Raw genomic sequence first — 20,286 nt, 5'->3', positions numbered from 1 at the left:
TATCTCTTTATTCAAACTTCAAATTCTGATTTATTTGGATGGGGTTTGAGCTGGTTAAGTTTTTGGCGGCGTAATCAGTGGAAGTCGTTGTGAACTCCATTCACGCGCCTGTTAGTTAGGAGTTTCTTAAGCAACTGGGTTGACTTCTGTTGACCAACTCATGTAAGAGAAAGCTGTGAAACAAGTAAGATTCATGGACTTGTAACCCGATGTAATTGGAGAGCGAGAGAGTGCATAACATCTTGTTGTAAAGCTCGTAATCAGGTTTATTGATCTGGGTTCTTTTCTCTAATAGAGTAAAACGTGAAGCTCTAGTCTTGCTAATCAAAATTAGTAGCTTGAGCTTTGTTCTCTTCTGTGCATTCTCTGCAAAAGATCAAGTTGCTGTGTATTATCTTTTTTTTTTTTATTCGATCTTGATTGTTTGTTTGTTTTAGTACTTGGTTAAAGGGCTGTTTAGTTGAATCTAATCTTGCGTCAGGTTTGCTCTAACATCCCGTTATACTTATGTGTTGCAATTTGAACTAATGATATTGAAAGGTAGAGATAAGTAGAAGTGTAAATGTAAAATATTTATTGTCAATTTTTTTTATATATAGATAGAGAGAGAGTGTGTCATATTTAGTGTAAACATTCATATTTTTAAAATATGGATTTGAATTTTATAATATTGTAAAAACTTTTATAACATTATAAAAATTTGAATCTATATTCTAAAAAATAAGAACATTCTCACTTGAGAATATATATATATATAATGTTATAATGACACAATCTAACAACCTAACAAAGTAATTATGTTAAAATTTGAAAAAATGACCATCCCATTCGGAAGAAAAATTCTTAGTTGGATTACTTAGAATTTTAGGTAATAAAGTTAGAGAAAATTTTTATTTACTTTTAGGGCGGCTTTTTTTTTTTGTCTTAACCACGAGGTATCCTGGGGAGGGCCCTAACTGTGTGAGATACTTTTAAGCCCGTACCACAACCCAAATTAGAAGTTCCCGCTCGAACCGGGAGGCACAGATTCTCCCAACAAAGGCGACTTTTCTGCTACTCAAACTGGAGAACAAATTCAATCAAGCCACTTAAATGAACTCTATTGTCAGTGGAGCCAACACTTTGTTGGTACTTTTACGGCGGCTTTGAGCATAAAGGTATGCGCATGTGAAGCTCCTCAAGTCAACGAGTATGCTTTGAGTTTACATTCTGAACCCCGGAGTCATCAGAACAGAATCAAACATAAAAGCTGTCCACGTTTTGACTATCAAACAATGACACAACTCTCAAGAGCTCTTCTCTGTCTGTTTCTGGTTTCACTTGGTCTTACCTGGCAAAACGGGTCATCGGGTCGTGTTCGTGTCGTATCAGCTTCGTGTCGTGTCAAATTTAGGTCGACCCAAACCCGACCCATTTAACAATCGTGTCAAAATATTGAGACCCAAACCCGACACGGAAAAATAATCGGGTTACCCAATAACCCGTTTAATATCTATATATTGAACAAAAGTTACATCAAATATTTACACACTATCATACATACGTATGTACATAAATAAATACATACATACATACATACATAATTTATCGATATATAAAATATACATATCTACCAATTTATTACACATGTGCACTATTGAGGTTTTAATTTATATATATATATATATATATATATATATATATATATAATATTATATATGAATATTATAAAATATACATGTCTATCAATTTTTACACATTTATACTATTGAAGCTCTAAATGTATGTAAAATTTTATAAATAAAACATTGTGTTTATATTCACCCTTTTAAAGAATAAAAAAAAGAAAATCATCTCTAATATTTGAGTTTTAATCATAAGAATATGTAAATTATTTTAAAATAAAAAATATAATCGGGTCATTGATCGGGTAAATAGGTCAAGAATTTTAACCCAAACCCGACACGAAAAAAAATCGTGTTGACCCGGACCCGACCCATTTAATAATCGTGTTAAATTTGACGACCCATATCTATTTATTTATGTCGTATTCGTGTCAGGTAATCGAGTCGTGTCAAATTTTGCCAGCTCTAGTCTTACCACTTTGTTTCAAACAGGAGTGGCTTCAAGATTGTAAGTGCAGAAGATATTACAATTAATAATGGAGCACAAGAGTCAAACAATAAGCAGAGCAAGAAAATTATCGATGCAAATTTATAGTGAGACCTTGACCATACTAAACCATTGATTGTCCGATAATGGCCTTTTTTCAATTGTATATATATATATTTCCTAAAATTCAACTTAGGTCTCCTGTATTTTTCCCTCTGGCCAAAGTTTTATATTTATAGTTTTATGTGCCCAACAACCGTGTTGTTGCATCATCAACATGTATAGTCTCAAACGCCGAAATTTTGGACTTGGAAAAGTTCAAAAAAAAAAAAATGTGCCAAACAGTTTAGACCATTGTATCTTCAACTTTATTTGGATTATAAATGACTTTTGATGTCTTCAATTGATGAGGATTTACTCCTTGAAGTTGTTTGCAATCAAAAGTGCGCCTAGTATAATTAGTTAATTAATTAATTAATTAATTAGTTAAATACGCAAAATGCTCGATCCAGCAAAATAAATAAATAAAATCCGATGAAAAACTTATCCGAAATGTGACATGTTCCCACCATTGTGCCAGTCAACACTTCCATTATTGAAAAAGAGTTCATTTGGATCGAGTATTGGGGCCAGCACGAGTAAATGATTCTAGCAATCATGATGACAGCTTTATACATTTTGACATCCCATATGGGAAGATGGATATATTCTGCATTAGCCCCGATAAACTTTTAGGACTATTTTATATTTCCAAGTTCATGAGGTCAGTGTGACTACACATGAAGTAAGGCCATGAGGGGCCAAAATGCAAAATTATTGATAAGCTTGCTTCTTCATGATTGTGAAAGTATTATTATTATTCATCAATTACTTGTCCAAAAGTTTTAGTTAACTTTTTGGCCTTCTTTTCGCCGGCCAGGCTAATTAACCCGCTGATGAATTAGATCTAATTGGCCTACGTCCCTGTCTTAGTTGATACCGATAAGATCAACAACTGTGAAATAATATCTCATTGAAGATATATATTAAGATTACTTAGTACTATGGTATGATGATGAAGACATTAGCGATGTTAATGTCTTATCGCATTTTTGTTTTTCTGGATTATAAATTATGCAAAATGGGACCCAAAAGATAGCCCATTAGATCAAGCAAAAGTGATATATAAGCTGCATTATAGTTAGAAATCCATAAAAATAGGACTCGATGTTGCATATGAAAGTTTAAAATAGGAAACCTATTTTGGTTACCAAAAAGGAAACTTTATATATTATAGATGTGAATGATTTACGTACGGGTTTAGTAAAGGAGAGAAACCCACGTTATAGAAATTGGATTCCCTCTGCACCCATGCATATATAATTAAAATTTGAAGTGGGAGAGTCGTTATTTTTTTTCCGCCTTTCTTGGAACATGCCTCTTAAGTTAGAATTTTATCTAGGTTACTAAGGGAGGGAGGAAAAAGAAAAAAAAAGGGGGGGGGGGGGGGGGGCCCAAAAAGCAACGTACGTCTCGGCAAAACATTAAACAAAAGTAAAACTTTTCTTCCTCATCAAATATGTATTAACGAATAAGATACTTGTGAGTTTAAGCAAATGTTGGATCAGGGGACCAGGCTAGCTTAATCTTTCATTTTCCGCTCTTTTGTCTATGGTTGATCTCTTTTTATCTCCAATGGCTCCACAAGTTGGTTGTACTAGTCAACCTGAAAGAGTATCTTAAAACTTTTTATATGGTGCCCTGTCTGTTTTCATGATCCATATAAAGGTACCAAATAAAACTTTAATAGATTCTAGATTCTATCGTTTTGATTAATTATATATCACTCAGAATGGTAACGTAAAGTGCAAGAATGTACAAAGATCAAATGTTGGACTTAGCTAGATACTGATTCATACTTCAATCATCATTCCTCTTTCCAAAATGATATATGTGATTGTTGTAAAAAGTATTACCCGTAGAGATTTTGGTTTAATTGAGGCTAGAGCGAAGAAACTATAGACTTGAGGAGGTCATAATATAAAATATATACGTTAAAGGGATTAAAAAAAAATTAAAAAAAGAGTATGTTAAATTTCCATGGTTTAAATCAAAAGTCAAAACTCTCATCTTCTACGGTTTATTCTTTTCTAGACGGAGCCAAATCCCTTAGCCGTAGCCCGTATGCCATAACACAAGGCCGCCCGCTCCGGCCTTATGAGTAAGATAAACATAAAGCTAACGCTTATACGCAACAGAAAAATGCCAGTCTCTCTGAAATTAAACCGCACCTACACCACATCTTAGTATATACTCTATAGATATTTAAGTTATACCATAAAGAATAAATATCTGTCTCTGAAGAAAGACATCAAGTTTGAGAATTGGTGCATCATGTTCAAATTTTAAATAATGTTATTGTTTTGTTATGCATTTGGGCAGAATCGGACATCTTCCTTTCAAGGACCCCACGGTTACGACTACGCTGTAATTTTTAAGACAAATTTGAAAAAGTCACTGAAACGGGTTGCTTGGGTTAATTGAATTTCATGTGCAATCACATGCTTAATTAATCGACGCATAGCGTATTGCTAGCTGTTTAACTAAAACCAAATCTAAAGTTGAGGTACTGCTGAGGAAAGCAAATTATGTTGGACCAATCTAATAATTTATTGCCACAATCTGAGCCTTTACTAATTAAACCAATAATTTCTTTTTATTATTATTTATGGTTATGCTAATATCCTTTATCTCTGTAATGGAAATGACTTTTAACCTTTTGTTGTTTTATGTACAATGTAATGATTTAATAATAAGTATATATATCAACACTCGGATTTTCCCCAATTAAGCAGCAGCCAGCAAGGTTGCCACTCAGTTTTAGATACAAAAATTCAAAATTCCAAATAATTTATAAACTATAATTGTGAATAAATTATATTAATTATCACACCATTCTCTGGATCAGTTTCACATAATTTGAAATCAATTTCAGAATGTGTAAAGCTAATCTATAACTGTAGTCAATAGCGGTTCTTCCGCTACGCAACTTAGACAGTTGCCTAGAGCCCTATAACATAAAAAGGCCGCAAATTTTTTTCTAAAATTATAGCTATTAAATTTTTAATTTTTATATTATTATTATTTTATAATAAGTTTTCCATAAATAAATAATCAAATTCCTACAAAATTTCTTGTTAACATTAGGATTAACATTTTTTATCCTATTTATTCCTATATAATCTCTAATTAACATTATTTCATTTAAAACTCTATAAAAGCCAAATAATTGTTAACTTATTATTATCCATTACAATTGTTAAGCGATGGTGTCTTAAAAATTTATTGCGTGAATCTTGAAAATGCTTTGAAACATGATACGCTTTCTGATATAGATGGTTTAGATTTGTTTTCAGAGTTAAGAATTTTAAAAGAAGTTTTTCAAAGTGAAAAAAATACCCCACTTGATGTACTTAATTATTTGAAAAAAATTTATTCTTTTTCAAATGCATATGTTGCTTATATAATATTATTAATGATACCAGTAACAATTGCTTTGGCAGAAAAAAGTTTTTTAAAATTAAAATTGATAAAAACTTATTTAAGATCAACAATGTCACAAGAAAGATTAAATGGGTTAGCTATGTTATATATTAAGGAAAATATACTAGCTAAATTAGAATATAAAAATTTGATCAATAATTTTGCATCTCATAAAGTTAGGAAAATTGATTTTAAATAAATGAATTATTATTAATAATTTTTTTTTTTAAAAAAAAAAAGTCTTATTGAAACAATTCGCATAAGGTTCTAAAATTGGTTGAGCCGCCCCTGACTGTAGTGTAGCTAAAATATTTCCACAGATTGGGATACAAATTCAGCATGCCCTTCAACTAATAATAGTGTCATTGTTGACCAATATCAAAGGAAAATCCAGAAGTTTTATATCCTAAAACAAAAGAAGAAAGAGGTGGAAAAAAAAAAGGTCAGACGATCTATTGATGGAGACTCTGAGATAATACATCTCTAATTTCAACTGACAAGAGAAAGGGCCATTTAATGTTTGATGAATCATAGAATTAAAGTCGATCTTGCATAATTTCATAATAAACCAAAAAATAAAAAAATAAATCAATACTGCGTAGGCCATTTCAGCGGCTCACGCTCAACCATTTGTTTTCATTTATTTTCCCTGTCTATGGTGATCGGTGAATCTTACTTATTTCTTTTTACTAATGAACTCATCATTAACAAAACAAGACAAAGGAATTGGATTAATTATTTGCCTTGTTATCCTTTATTGTGAGTTAAAAAAAAAACCATTAATTTGTTATATATAGCAATATAGCAACAGCATGACAAAGTACTCGTAAGTTTAATAGTATTATCTAACAGGTAATTAATGTTTCAGTTTATTCAAGTTGGATTAAATAAAGTTTCAATTTATTTGAGTTGGATTAAATAATTTTAATTAGGGGATTTAATATTCGAATTTCACTCATTTATCATAAGGATAAATTTTATAATTTATAAAATTATATATTTATCATTCAATGGATGAATACTACATTAGTTGAGACTAAAGTTAAGATTCAAATATTGAGATGTTCAAGTGTTATTGTAAATAACCTGTAAAAGTGATCATTATTATTGACTCAGTCAGTATGAGATCATCGTAACACATTAAAAGGGCTTTTAGTTTAACTACTTGCCTCTCATGTTGATTGAATAAAAATAATGTTAGAGTGACATATTTAGGAACTGTTTAATTTAAGTAAAGTAATATTCAAATATTACGGCACACATGTATTAGGTAAAAGTTGTTTTATTTTTTGTTTCTAGAGTCAATGCGGCCTGTTATTCAGGAAATTACCACTTGGGTGAGAATTAATTCCCAATTTGAATATTCAAATCAAAAAGGGTAAGTGAACCATCTAAGGCGAATAATGCATGTCGGTTGGAGGACAATCAAGAAAGAGGTGTGTATATATTACCTACATGTACATGGTTGGTGAGATCAAAGGAGAGACTGTCTTTTTCTCAAACAAATCCCTACTTGTCAAAACTTTCGTCTACTCTCTCGCACGTATTACTAAATACTAATAATAAAATGATTTCCTTTTTGCGATTGTTTTCTCTCTTTTTTATTTGTGTTTTTTTATGGTAGATCTTTTTTTGGGGTGGATTTTGTCCTATTTGATAGGATTGTTTGTGCAAGTTTTTTTTTTTTTTTGTCTTTTTTAGGATTGTTTTTATTGGGAGATTTAAGAGTAATTTTAAAAAATTAAAGACTAAATTTAATGTTTAGTAAATTTTTTAAAAAAATTACTTTCCCTAAAATCACCATATCCTACCATGCATTTTGAAAAGTAGGGAAATAGTAGCTTTTCAAAATCTGATTTTGAGAATTATTTTTATAGTCAATAAATTTCATATGTATCCTCATATATATTATATGAAAATCCAAAATTATCCTTATTAATTAGAAAATAAAATCATTAACTTTAAAGAGATTGTTATTATTACCAATTATATTGAGATAACAAAATTAAAAAAATAATAATATAAAATATTTATTTTAATTATTAGTTATTATATATACACAATTAAAAATATTTTATACATGTTTATAAATATGTAAATAAATTTTGTTTAACATTATGTCTATTTAGTTATTTACACTTTTATAATAGTTTAACAGTAAAATTTACCAAACACACACGACTACTTTTAAATCTCACAAAACTTTTAAAAATAAAATTTATAAAATGTTTAATTAATTCTCTTCACAGCTAATTATTTATACATGACATATAACAACAATTATTTTAAAAGTTATAGCATTACCAAACTAGCCCTTAGCGTAGTTTCACTTGAAGCCATTATTTTCATTATTAGATCTCACTTAGGTTGTTATCTCCCATTTGATGGAAAAATTTTTAATCTATGGTACATATTTTAATAGTGTATTTTTAAGTAAAAATATGACATTTATCTTTCAATAGTGTATTTTTTTAAGTTGTTTTTTTTTAACACCAGAGATGAAACAGAGTATTAAAATCTATCAGGAATTAAAGTAGTAAAAACATGTTATAAGAGGAACTAACTTGTGAATCTTAAAAAAAAAGAAGGTTAGATATAGTTATCAAAAGTATAGCATATATTTATTCCCAATAATCTTTCATGTGATAAATTTGGGTTCCGTCTTTTTTTTTTTGTATTTTACTTGACATAATTGTTATTTTGCTACTTTTGTGTTTCTCTTGTCACAATCCTTACCCTGGCAACATATTTTAGCTATCAAAATGTAACAACACTTATAAATAATTTGATCCAATAAGCATTTGAAATATGTCGCTTTCTTAATCTAAGACCTATATGTGTGATCCAAGATAAATCATTTCAATGTGTTCACGACATCATTACATTATTTGAACGTAACATAAAAAAAAGGACTCCAATTTTATACATAGACAAGGATATAATTTGCAAATTTAATAACTTCATGGTTAAATGATGAACTTATCTAGAACTATGGTTCATCTAACAAGTCATTTTCAATAGAGGATGGCTCTTATAATTACTATTAATCATAGAAATGTTATAATTTCCTTGCTTGACCCGGTAGTTCGGGTTAGGTAGGATATGGCGGCATTTGATAGACTGGTTGTTGAACTTGTGGTTTTCTGGCATTTATTTGCCATGAAAGATTATATTTGAACAGCAAGTTCCCTGTATCCATGTATAATAATATTCATTACCAATATTCATAACCTTCGTAATTGCAGTTTCCGTGACATTATTGTCATCTCAATCTCATATTCTCATTCGTTTACCCTGTTTTGTTTTTTTGTTTTTTTTTTCAGTTCTACTTGGGAAACGTACATGTTGTTTTTATCATCAATTAGCGGAAAAAAAAAAAAAGAACTTTCAACCTTTAATTACCCATAACTTTTATTCTTGGACAAAAATCTCTCTTTACGGTAACTTACGGGCTGTAGGGTAATTTTTCTGCATCTTCTGAACACACACACACACACACACACGACCGTGCTTTCGTGGATTAATTTTAGTTATATGAATAAGTAATTCTCCGAAATAATCAAAGCTTTTGTTTGTTCAAAGACGCAATCATGCACAAAAGGCGAAAGTTATGTACAAAGACTCCATGTCCAGGATAAATATTTTACGTATTTTTAGTTGAAAGCGTATGATATTTTAGTTGCAGATTTTTGACCACTGCCAATTGAATCTTTTGTCGTCTATTATTTGTACTTGATTATGTGGTGGACTTGTTTTCATTTTCAAAAAAAATCTGATTGGCCTGCTCCTGCTTGGAAGATGAAGTGGCAGCTTCTGACTTGCGTTGGTGCATTAGAACTCAAGTTTTTCACAGTCGACACATCACCAATTTATTGATGTAGACTCCGAGATAATACATCACTATAACGTCATTACTACTTTAATGACGTGGCAGCTTCTGGCTTTGCGGTGGTCTATTACAACTCAAGTTTTTCACACTTAAAGTGAGGTACTGAAAACGCTTAGTATTTGGTCGGATCAGACGGTGAATGGGATATAAAAATCAAGTGGCCGAATATCAACATCACTTGAAATTATAGAGTTGAAAAAGTCATCAAATTAGTAATGACGTTATACTGATGCTAAAACACGCAATCTAACCTTTATCTTAGATATTAAGTACATAAAAATAAATTGATCATTATTATTGCAAAATTAATGTCATTAACATTAAGATGACTTAGAGCCTATAGAACATTAATTGTAAAAGTAATGGTAAGATGAAATTGTCAATGATTCTAATGTCTAATCACTGAAAGTGATTTAGAACAATAAAAAAATCTGTAATTAAATATTTTACCTTTCAGTTATGATAAAACAATCTTTTTATGTTCGTTCTCACAAGATTTGACATCTTCTAATATGATAATAATAAGTAAGAGTCGCATTAACTGATTAACGCATGTCTCCTACCGAATAGTCATTCACTTAAACCAAACCAAATCAAATCTAGGATTAATTTTAAAGTAATTAAGTGCAATAGTACCTTGGGAGAAGTAGGTGGCTTACCGCTGCTTCTACAAGAAATATAAAGATATTTTGAATTATGGATGTTGAAAATAGTTTTTTGAAATTCTTTCAAATGATGCGTCTTTTTATTACTATAAATATGGTCTTAATTTTAGATGTCACATATTGATGATAGATAACCTTATGACATGTCAGTTGAGTATCTTGCTTCAAATATTTCTTAAAATGATAGTATTATTAAATATGTACCAAAACCCCCTAATATTTAAACTTAATTAATTATTTACCGATACCATATAGTTTCTCAAAACTTTTCCCAAGCCCCTTTGCCGAAAGTGTTTTTTTGCTCCTGTCATATTGCAACGGTTGTACGCACATAACACGATCTTCCCCAGCAAATAACAAATAAAATATTTTGTGCAGATATGAACGCTACTCCACAAATAGTCGACCTGTGTGGACAGTGTGGCTCAATTCACAATCAATATCATATATTAAATTGCCCACAAATAAGGCGATAAGTGCACAAAAATCAGTATAAAAAAAATAACACACATGACAAAAATATTTTAGTACAGGATAAAATAAATTTCATTGAAAGATTAATTTTTTAATTTCTTCTAATTTTTGTACTCTTTTCAGTATAAATATCATCATTATTTATAAATTAAATAATTAATAATATCTTGTTATTAGGAGATTGTTAGCTTACATAATCATGTAAGATACATAATTTTTCTACAACCATTTGATGAAAATTCAATGATTGTGGAAATATAAGATAATAAAATAATATTATTTTCACAATCGTTGAATTTTCATCCAACGACTGCAGAACAATCATGTATCTTACATGATTATGTAACATAACAAAAACCCTCTTTTAGCGATAAAATTTTTTGACTCATTTTATTAAAAATAACTTTCCAATGCCCGAAGGTATTGTTCTATGTGAGACTTGGGAACTGAAACTATCAGTACATAAAATGTTTAGCTTTTGAAGTTATACGCTACTCGAGTGACAATTCGACAAGCAATAAACTTTTCTCCGAAATTTCAGTGAATAGTATGTGAAAATCTGAAAAATCTGTCGTTCGGTCCTTATTGCTTATTCTTTAATAAGACGATCTCAATTTCAACGTGTAAATTAATTAAATAGCCGTTCACTGTCTACAACTACAAAGTGGACTGTACCACCATATAGGAAAAATAAGAAGAAGAAAAAGATTAATTTAGCGTGACAAAATAAATAAATAAATAAATGAAACAGAATCCAACTTGTGGCACATCTGTTGCCCACAAAAATTTATTATATAATACCCCATAAAATCGTCCACAACCTAGCAACATTCGTAGTTGCAGAACAAATTAAGAAATTCATAATTTTTTTCCCACAATATTGTCAAACTCGAAAGCATGGATTCTCTTATTCAAGCTTTGCAACCTTTACCGACGGCCGTTTTCTTCATAATTCCTTTACTGTTCTTGCTTGGCGTTATCGCTCGTCTTCGCCGGAGGTTACCTTATCCCCCAGGGCCAAGAGGGTTACCAATTATCGGCAACATGCATATGATGGATCAGCTAACACATCGTGGACTTGCAAAACTCGGTAAAAAATATGGCGGTTTGTGTCATCTCCGCATGGGGTTCGTGCACATGGTGGCTGTTTCAAATCCTGAGATGGCTCGTCAGGTTTTGCAAGTGCAAGATAATATTTTCTCTAACCGACCGGCCACTATAGCCATCAGCTACCTCACCTATGATAGAGCCGATATGGCTTTTGCTAACTACGGCCCGTTTTGGCGACAGATGCGTAAGCTGTGTGTGATGAAACTGTTCAGCCGTAAAAGGGCCGAGTCATGGGAGTCGGTGAGGGACGAGGTTGAAACTCTTGTTAAATCTGCAGCTGCCAACACAGGCAAAGCAGTGAACGTTGGGGAGTTGATATTTACATTAACAAGTAATATAACTTATCGCGCAGCTTTTGGGTTGAGTTCCAACGAGGGCCAGGATGAGTTTATTCGTATCTTGCAAGAATTTTCGAAGCTTTTTGGGGCTTTTAACATTGCTGACTTCATTCCTTGGCTTAACTGGATTGACCCGCAAGGCCTGTACAACAGACTCCCCAAGGCTCGTCAGGCGCTTGACAGGTTCATTGACAACATCATCGACGATCACATACGTAAGAGGGACAAAAGTACCGGAGGCTCTGATGATGCCGACTCAGACATGGTCGATGATTTACTCGCCTTTTATAGTGATGAAGCTAAAGTAAACGAATCAGAGGATCTAAACAATTCCATCAAGCTCACTAGAGATAACATCAAAGCTATTATCATGGTAGGGGAATATATTTGTTTACTTACTTATACAACAATATATGTTAATATCTGAAATTAAGGTTTTACTTTGCTAGACGAATGAGAAGAAGCAATTCGACTTAGCTAGGGGTACACCTATATGGCATAATTAATTTTATTGGTTTTGGTATGTTATTGTAAAATAATTAAATTTACGCATGGCACGTGCGTGCTATTTATCTAAGTGCAGGATGTGATGTTTGGTGGGACGGAAACTGTGGCGTCGGCGATAGAGTGGGCATTGACGGAGCTGATGAGGAGCCCTGAAGATCTAAAACGAGTGCAACAAGAGCTGGCCGACGTGGTTGGCCTCGACCGCCGAGTCGAAGAATCTGACTTTGATAAGTTGACGTATCTAAAATGCACACTTAAAGAAACCTTAAGACTTCACCCACCAATCCCTCTGCTTCTTCACGAGACCGCCGAGGAGGCCGAGGTTGGTGGCTATTACATGCCGGCGAAATCGCGTGTTATGATCAACGCGTGGGCTATCGGTAGGGATCCAACTGCTTGGGAAGATCCTGATACGTTTAGGCCATCGAGGTTCTTGAAAGAAGGCGTGCCTGATTTTAAAGGAAATAATTTCGAGTTTATACCGTTCGGATCGGGTCGGAGGTCTTGTCCGGGTATGCAACTCGGGTTATATGCGCTTGAATTGGCTGTGGTTCATTTGCTTCACTGTTTCAAGTGGGATTTGCCTGATGGAATGAAACCTAGTGAGCTTGACATGAGTGATGTGTTTGGACTCACTGCGCCGAGAGCGAGTCGACTCATTGCCGTCCCCAGTAAACGCCTCATCTGTCCTCTTTGAACCAAAACCAAGAGTGAGCTGAATTGCATGAAAGATTTTATTTACGTAACAATACATAGGAGGGGACAGCTGAATTGTTATTGCACGCCCTTTTTGTTTTTAAAATCTTTGGGGGAAGAAAAAAGGGCAAATAAATATCGGGAGAGAGACCAAGACAATGACTGTGGTTTTACAAATCCCTTACAATTTGATTTATGTGGAGCTTGTCTTCTTGTATTATCTATTATTGTTTCTTTTTTCAATTTTCTTTTTTGTACTTTCTCAATGATACTCAAATAATAATGTTTTACATGTTAAAGAAATTATTATTCGGATCAACGAAGAAAATATGAAACTTATTGCATGTGGTAGAGTAAGTACTTTTTTTTTTTTTTTCCTTTGGAAAATGTAAACACATCTTCTTTTTTCTTTTCAAATATTTGTTCTCTTGTTTTGCTTATGTTATTAGAACCACATGGTCAAATAATGTTGTAGACGTCGCTAACTAGCTTAGGCATTGCGCGAATGCTATTGTTTCAGAATTTTCAAGAGACTTGGGGTCCCCCCCCCCCCCCCCAAAAAAAAAAAACTAATATCGATGTTACACTTAGAATCACGTTGATATTTATAATATTCATATCCAATTATATAATGGGAAGTGGAATAAAATCAAGTTTATCATGCAAGCGACAGATTGACGTCCCTTCAAGGCTTTTGTGTTTTTTTTTAATATCTTTTGAATTAGATTTGGTACCGTTAAAATTCTTGCTATTAGAGCAACACAATTGTACAATTATTATCGGCAACGAAACTCCCATTCATTGAAAATTCACACTCAAACCTTTCAGGAACCAAAATTTTGACTGTAGATTCACAACCAATGAAAATCTATTTGTTAGTAACACTCAACCATTGTGTAGTCCAACGACAAAATTGTACTGTACGAAAATATAGTTAAAAAAAATACTGAAGTACGACAATAAGGGGCGGTCGGAGGTAGCAAAAGGCTACTAGAGCGAGAAATGTTTATTTTGATTAATACATTAAATTATTAATTTAGTGTATCAAAATAAAAATATTGCTATTTATAACATAATTTATACTACACTAATCGTAATATTGCAATGTAGTTAATACAATATAATACAGTATGTCAAACAGACCTTGCGATATTGAAAGAAACATTAAAATTTGAATTTTATTATTATTTATGATAACTTTTCTTTGTTTTAATCATATCTTTAGTCAATTAATTATTATTTTATATGGTATAATAGTAATTTTTTATGAAATATGTATTTAGACATCCACGTAAAAATTTATACACTTTTAATTGCATAAACAAGTAGGGCATATCTTGACCGACTTGTGCTAGAAGATCTCAGGCCACAAAACATTACCGTACCACTCTTGTGATTTGCAATCTTTCTGGCAAAGAAGAGTCAGTAGTAACCCACTAACCCTGACCCATATCTATCAAGTCCAAATCAATTAATACTTAATAGTATTCTGCTGCCTTATTGTCGGATGGATACTGGTCGAATGGCAAGATTAAGAATTTGGGCCAAGTGTGTGGTGGCCATTTAACAAAAAAGGCCAAAAAAAAAAGGAAGTAGTGGATAGATAATTGAAACTGGAAAGAACGTGCACCGCATGCGCAGCCGGAAACTAAAATATAGCCACAGATAGAAGGGCAGTAAAAGGAATTACGAGCTGCGGCCTTCATCTTTAAAAGAACAACACTTGTGGACGTGGGGTACTTGGCACTTAATGAGAGAAAGGGTAGAGACCCATCACTATTCACTTCTTCGGTAATGTGTGTTTACTTGCGTCATTGAGAGTTGAAAAGAAAATGGCTGCAAGACTGATATATTTTTAAATAATTTGTAAACCTGTGTTTGTCTAAACCTGAGGGTAAGTGAATAAAGTACCTAAACCTACGTAAGATTAATTTCCAATCAATACAGCACGCTGCAGACTAAGAATGGCAATTGTACCCGCAAATTCGTCTAAACTCACCCGCCAAAACCCGCCCGCTGAGGGTAATTTTACTCATTGCGGGTAGGTTTAGTATTATAAACTAAAATCTGCACATGTATGCGGGTGGGTTTGATATTAACTTTATATCCAGTGGATACCCACATGGATATCCACCAAACCCATAATATTTTTTTCTAAATATTTTTAATTTAATTTTAATCTAAAAATGTATAAAGAAAATAATGTCATTATTCAAATTACCAAATAGCCAAAGGTTCAAAGTTGTGTATGTGTGCATGTGGCCCATCTCCCATTCTAAAGTCATAACCTGAAGAAAATTAAAGGCATTTCCCTTCGAATTAGTATTTGAAAATATTAATCTTAATTATTATTATAGGCATTGTGTTGGATGGGTGCTTATGGTGGTGAATGAAATGAATATTTTCTCTCGGAGCTTGTTTTAAATGATAATATGAAATGTAATTATTATTTTTAGTTACTAGTTTGTGTTTTTTAAATGGAATTGTGTAATTTATACTTAAATTTGAGAATTTATGTTGGATTGATGTTGAAATTTTAATTTTTCATTTACATTATTTAAATATAAAATTGAATATGTTATATGGAATTTGAGGTTATTATTATAAATTTATATATTAAATATTTTTTATTTTAAATACGGAAACCCACAAAAAATCTGTTGGATACCATTACGGGTTTGGTAATTGTTAAAACCCGCTGCGGGCGGTGCCCATTGCCATCCCTAGCTGCAGTTCGTGTAACACTATAATAGCAAGAGGGTAGAAGTGAGAAATGCAAGGCAAATGCCAAGAGACACCATCGCTGCTTCAGCCGTCAATATCGGTCTCTCACCTAGCTAGTAGGTGTTGGTTCAATTATCATGTATTTATTGAGGCAACTGCTAACTGCTAAGTTCGACAAGAGCCGCGACTGATTTCGACCACACACACGATCCGAAGCTAAAATACAACAAAGCATGGTCTCTACGCAGTTTTAGGGGCACCAAAGTAGCTGCCAGCTGCACTAGTTGAATAACTTTCACCGACAGTGAAGCTAATTTGAAAACTATCATACGTGAAGTGACATAGTGGACCGTGGCTTTCAATTTTCGTGTTACATCTCATCACCGAGGATTTGGCATATTTGGAAAGCCGGAAAGCAAATAATTGATGTATTTTACTTTCCTTACCCTCTTTCAATATAATGGGGAAAACTAATCTGATATAATGGGGAGTAAGGCTGAAATATTTTAAAGTAGTTTTCAGGTAGTGTTCATATGGGCAGCAAACAAAATCATGCCAAATATTCCACCAGCAGTTTCATTTTGAGTTGCTAAGTGAGACTGTCTTGAAGAATCGTTTAAACTCTTTTATTTTTTGGTGGGGCGGAAAAAGAAGAAGAAGATTGAATTAAGAAAACCAAATCCGAACTGTACACGTGATATAAACTGAATAGACAAGACAGCAAATACCTAAGAACTTTGAACTTTGACAAATTGGATTCGTGAATCACTTCACTCTAAACAACAAAAGCAGAGAGCTGGCCATTTAGAGAGTTGACGAAATCAATAGAAGTCAACATTTAAGACATGAATTAAAGCCACGGAAGGAACAAACAAAGCAGCTCACTCTCTGCTTGCTTTGAGGGCACACCTTCTGCCTCCAATTTTCTAACCTACAAAGTTCAAACAATATGGCCTCTGATATCATTTATACATTTCTAATGACCAGCAAATTAAAAGGCAGCGATTCAAATACCAGCGCCAATGTGTCAACAAGAAACAACCGGTTTTTGTTGGATGGGGCGAGCTGAGACACCTGCCTACAATCAAATTTGCGATGCAGTGAAGCTGACAGAACAGCTGACGCCGAGGGTGAGGCTCTATCCTAGGGACCAAATCCTCTGAGTCTGGTCATAATGATACTTGACTTTGTTCCAATTTGCCCCACACGCTTACAAGCGGCCATTAGCTCACCCAAACGACTTGAGAAGTAAATATAGAACTCTTAGTTCTAGCCCTAAACCTTACCAATCTCAAATCTGCCTCAAACAAAAAAAGGCCCTGAGTTAATGGGTAATAATAATTCATATTCTCACATAAAACGGTTGATGCACGAACTGGAATAGACCTGTCCTCCTTGGTGATGGTTATGACTTGAGACGATTAGTCTCTTACTCATTCCCGTCTACCCATGGAAGGGTAATTTTTAAAAACCTCCCCTGAGGTTTGGGCTTGTTGCAAGTAGATGGCGAGAATTGGTTTATTTGTAAAAAAATCCCTATCGTCAGTTAATTTTAACATTGACCGTTAGTTGACTGTGCAAAGATAATATTACCCTTAACAATAGTTTGTAAACGGAAAAAACTAAAAAAAAAACCAAAATTGTTGGCTATTTTACCCTATTTAAATTATTGATATTTTCTTAAAGTTCCTACAAAAAAGATAAAATTAAAAACTTGAAAAATCATCTTTAAATTATTGATATTTCCTTAAAGTTCCTACAAGAAAGATAAAATTAAAAACTTAAAAATGAAATAGTTATAATCTTTACCTATGATATTATAAATTTTTGGAATTGACAAGGATAAAATTGTCAAAAAATAGGGTTTGTGCTTTTCGCGCCAACAATTTTAGTTTTTTTTTTTAGTTATGTCAGTCTACAAACTATTGTTAAGGGTAATATTGTCTTTGCACAGTCAACTAACGGTCAATATTAAAATTAACTGACGGTAGGGAGTTTTTTACAAATAAACAGATTCTCGCCATCTACTTGCAATAAGCTCAAACCTCAAGGGAGGTTTTTAAAAATTACCCACCCGTGGAATTAGGAAGACATTTTGCGGTTGCTTCATTTATCAAATTTGAACCATGAGCAAGATTTACAAACCTGATATTGTTGCTATTTTGGAGCCTAAAGTCAGTGGGGCTAAAGCTGATTATTTTATTAAAGGAAATGGCTTTGAATTCTCACATAGAGTGGAGGCTGAGGGCTTTGCTGGGGGTATTTGGATATTATGGAATAGAGATTTCACAATGGAGTTTGTCGTTAACCACAAACAATACATTCATTTTAAAGTTACAAACTTTTCTGGTAATTGGTCGTGGGTCACTGCAATATATGCCAGCCGCAATCCCAGCCTTCGAAGGAAATTTTGGAACGAGCTAGAGTCAATAGCTAAATCGATAAAGGGACCTTGGATGTTGGGTGACGATTTCAACTCAATTCTTCATGCTTCAGAGAAAAAAGGTGGCTCACCAAAAAGCAGTGGTATTTGTAGATCTTTCAATAACTGGTTTCATGACAATCGCCTTATAGATTTGCATTTTAAAGGGCCTTGCTTCACTTGGTTTAGAGGAACATTGTTTAAAAGACTTGATCGGGTCATTTGTAATGATCATTGGAATAGTTTGTTCACAGAAGCTTCGGTCTTACATCTCCCAAAAATTCACTCTGATCACCGTCCAATTCTTGTCAGATTCAAGTCAAATTTGAATAAGAGGAATGGTGTAAAACCATTTCGTTTTTTAGCAGCATGGCTAATGGACCATTATTTTATTTCTCTCGTTGCTAAAGAATGGAGAGATTCTAAGGGGTATTTTCAAGCTACTCATGATTTTGTGGATAAAGTCAGTAAGTGGAATAGGATAATTTTGGGAATATTTTTAAAAGAAAAAGGAGAATTCTTGCAAGAGTGAATGGCATTCTGAGAGCCCTGGAGTGCTTTGATTCAAAAGGGCTTTTTAAACTAGAATCCAAATTGGAGACGGAACTTAAAAATATTTTATCCCAAGAGGAATTATTATGGTACCAAAAGTCAAGGCGTGAATGGATTGCTTGCAGGGATAGAAACACGGCCTATTTCCATAGTAAAACAATTGCTAGAAGAAGAAGGAATTGAGTGGATGCTATTCAAAATAGTGAGGGCAAGTGGATTTATGACAAGGAAGAAATTTAAACTCACGCCATTGATTTTTTTCTCTAGACTTTTCAACTGTGAAAATGAAGAGGTCTGATTTTACTCCATTGCAAATGCCTTTCCAAAGATTGACGAAGATAGAATAGCTGATATCTGCAGAGCTGTTCAGAGAGAGGAAATAAAAGCTACTATTTTCGGAATGAAACCATTAAAGGCTCCAGGAATTGATGGACTCCATGCTCTCTTCTATCAGACACAATGGAAAGTGGTTGGTGCTTCAGTTTGCGATATTGTGAGTAATATTTTTAAAGGCAATCCCCTTCCCCTAGAACTGAACAGGACTCTTATTGTCCTTATCCCAAAAGCCAACAACCCCACCAACATGAAATTGTTCCGTCCTATCAGCCTTTGTTCAGTTCTGTACAAAACAGTCTCAAAAATTTTGGCAAACAGGCTAAATGAGATTTTACCTGACTTGATTAGTCCAACTCAAACTAGTTTCGTCCCCGGAAGGCATATCACAGAAAATATTGTCATGGCGCAAAAAATCATCCACACAATGAAAAATAAAAAAGGTAAAGTTGGGTAGATGACTATCAAAGTAGATCTTGAGAAGGCTTATGACAAGCTTCGATGGGATTTTATTCATGATACTCTTAAAGATGTTGGGTTGCCTCAGGAGTTTATTCGAATTACAATGGAATACATCACCACAGTTAAAATGCAAATCTTATGGGAAAGGGAGCTCACCGAAGAATTCACTCCTTCTAGAGGCATTAGACAGGGAGACCCTCTTTCTCCCTACATTTTTGTTCTTTGTATTGAACGTCTTAGTCACAAAATTAATCAGGTAGTGTCTGACGGAAGATGGTGTCCTATACGTCTTTCGCATAATGGTGTCCCTCTAACACATCTCTTTTTTGCAGACGATTTGCTCCTTCTTGCTAAGGCTTCTTGTAATCAAGCCCAAGTTATAAATAATGTGCTTGACAATTTCTGTAGCTGCTCAGGGGAGATGGTTAGTAAACAGAAGACTTGTGTTTTTTTCTCCAAGAATGTTGAAAAGGCCATGGCAAGGAAAATAAGCGAGTCTTT

General features: G+C 33.2%; 2 protein-coding genes across 2 annotated transcripts; both read left to right on the top strand.

Annotated features, from left to right (window-relative positions):
• The first annotated feature begins 11,422 nt into the window (after nt 1–11,422).
• On the top strand, nt 11,423–13,598 carry LOC102629219 (cytochrome P450 84A1). Its single transcript, XM_006466830.3, has 2 exons — nt 11,423–12,462; nt 12,673–13,598. The coding sequence occupies exons 1-2, from the start codon at nt 11,539–11,541 to the stop codon at nt 13,291–13,293; spliced, it is 1,545 nt and encodes a 514-aa protein (XP_006466893.1). The 5' UTR covers nt 11,423–11,538; the 3' UTR covers nt 13,294–13,598.
• Nucleotides 13,599–18,142: 4,544 nt separating this feature from the next.
• Nucleotides 18,143–18,970, top strand: LOC127903732 (uncharacterized). The gene has a single exon (XM_052444394.1). The coding sequence runs from the start codon at nt 18,143–18,145 to the stop codon at nt 18,968–18,970; it is 828 nt and encodes a 275-aa protein (XP_052300354.1).
• The last annotated feature ends 1,316 nt before the right edge of the window (nt 18,971–20,286 follow it).

This window comes from Citrus sinensis, chromosome 7, assembly GCF_022201045.2.
Source record: "Citrus sinensis cultivar Valencia sweet orange chromosome 7, DVS_A1.0, whole genome shotgun sequence".
Taxonomy (NCBI): domain Eukaryota; kingdom Viridiplantae; phylum Streptophyta; class Magnoliopsida; order Sapindales; family Rutaceae; genus Citrus; species Citrus sinensis.
The sequence above is the reverse complement of the archived record's forward strand: the minus strand, read 5'-3'. Positions and strand labels throughout refer to the sequence as shown.

Excerpts from the sequence above, each read along its gene's own strand:
- LOC127903732 (XM_052444394.1), top strand. The coding sequence starts at position 18,143 with ATGAGCAAGATTTACAAACCTGATATTGTTGCTATTTTGGAGCCTAAA.
- LOC102629219 (XM_006466830.3), top strand. The coding sequence starts at position 11,539 with ATGGATTCTCTTATTCAAGCTTTGCAACCTTTACCGACGGCCGTTTTC. Across the intron at positions 12,463-12,672 it reads ACATCAAAGCTATTATCATG|GATGTGATGTTTGGTGGGAC; the intron begins GTAGGGGAATAT and ends ATCTAAGTGCAG.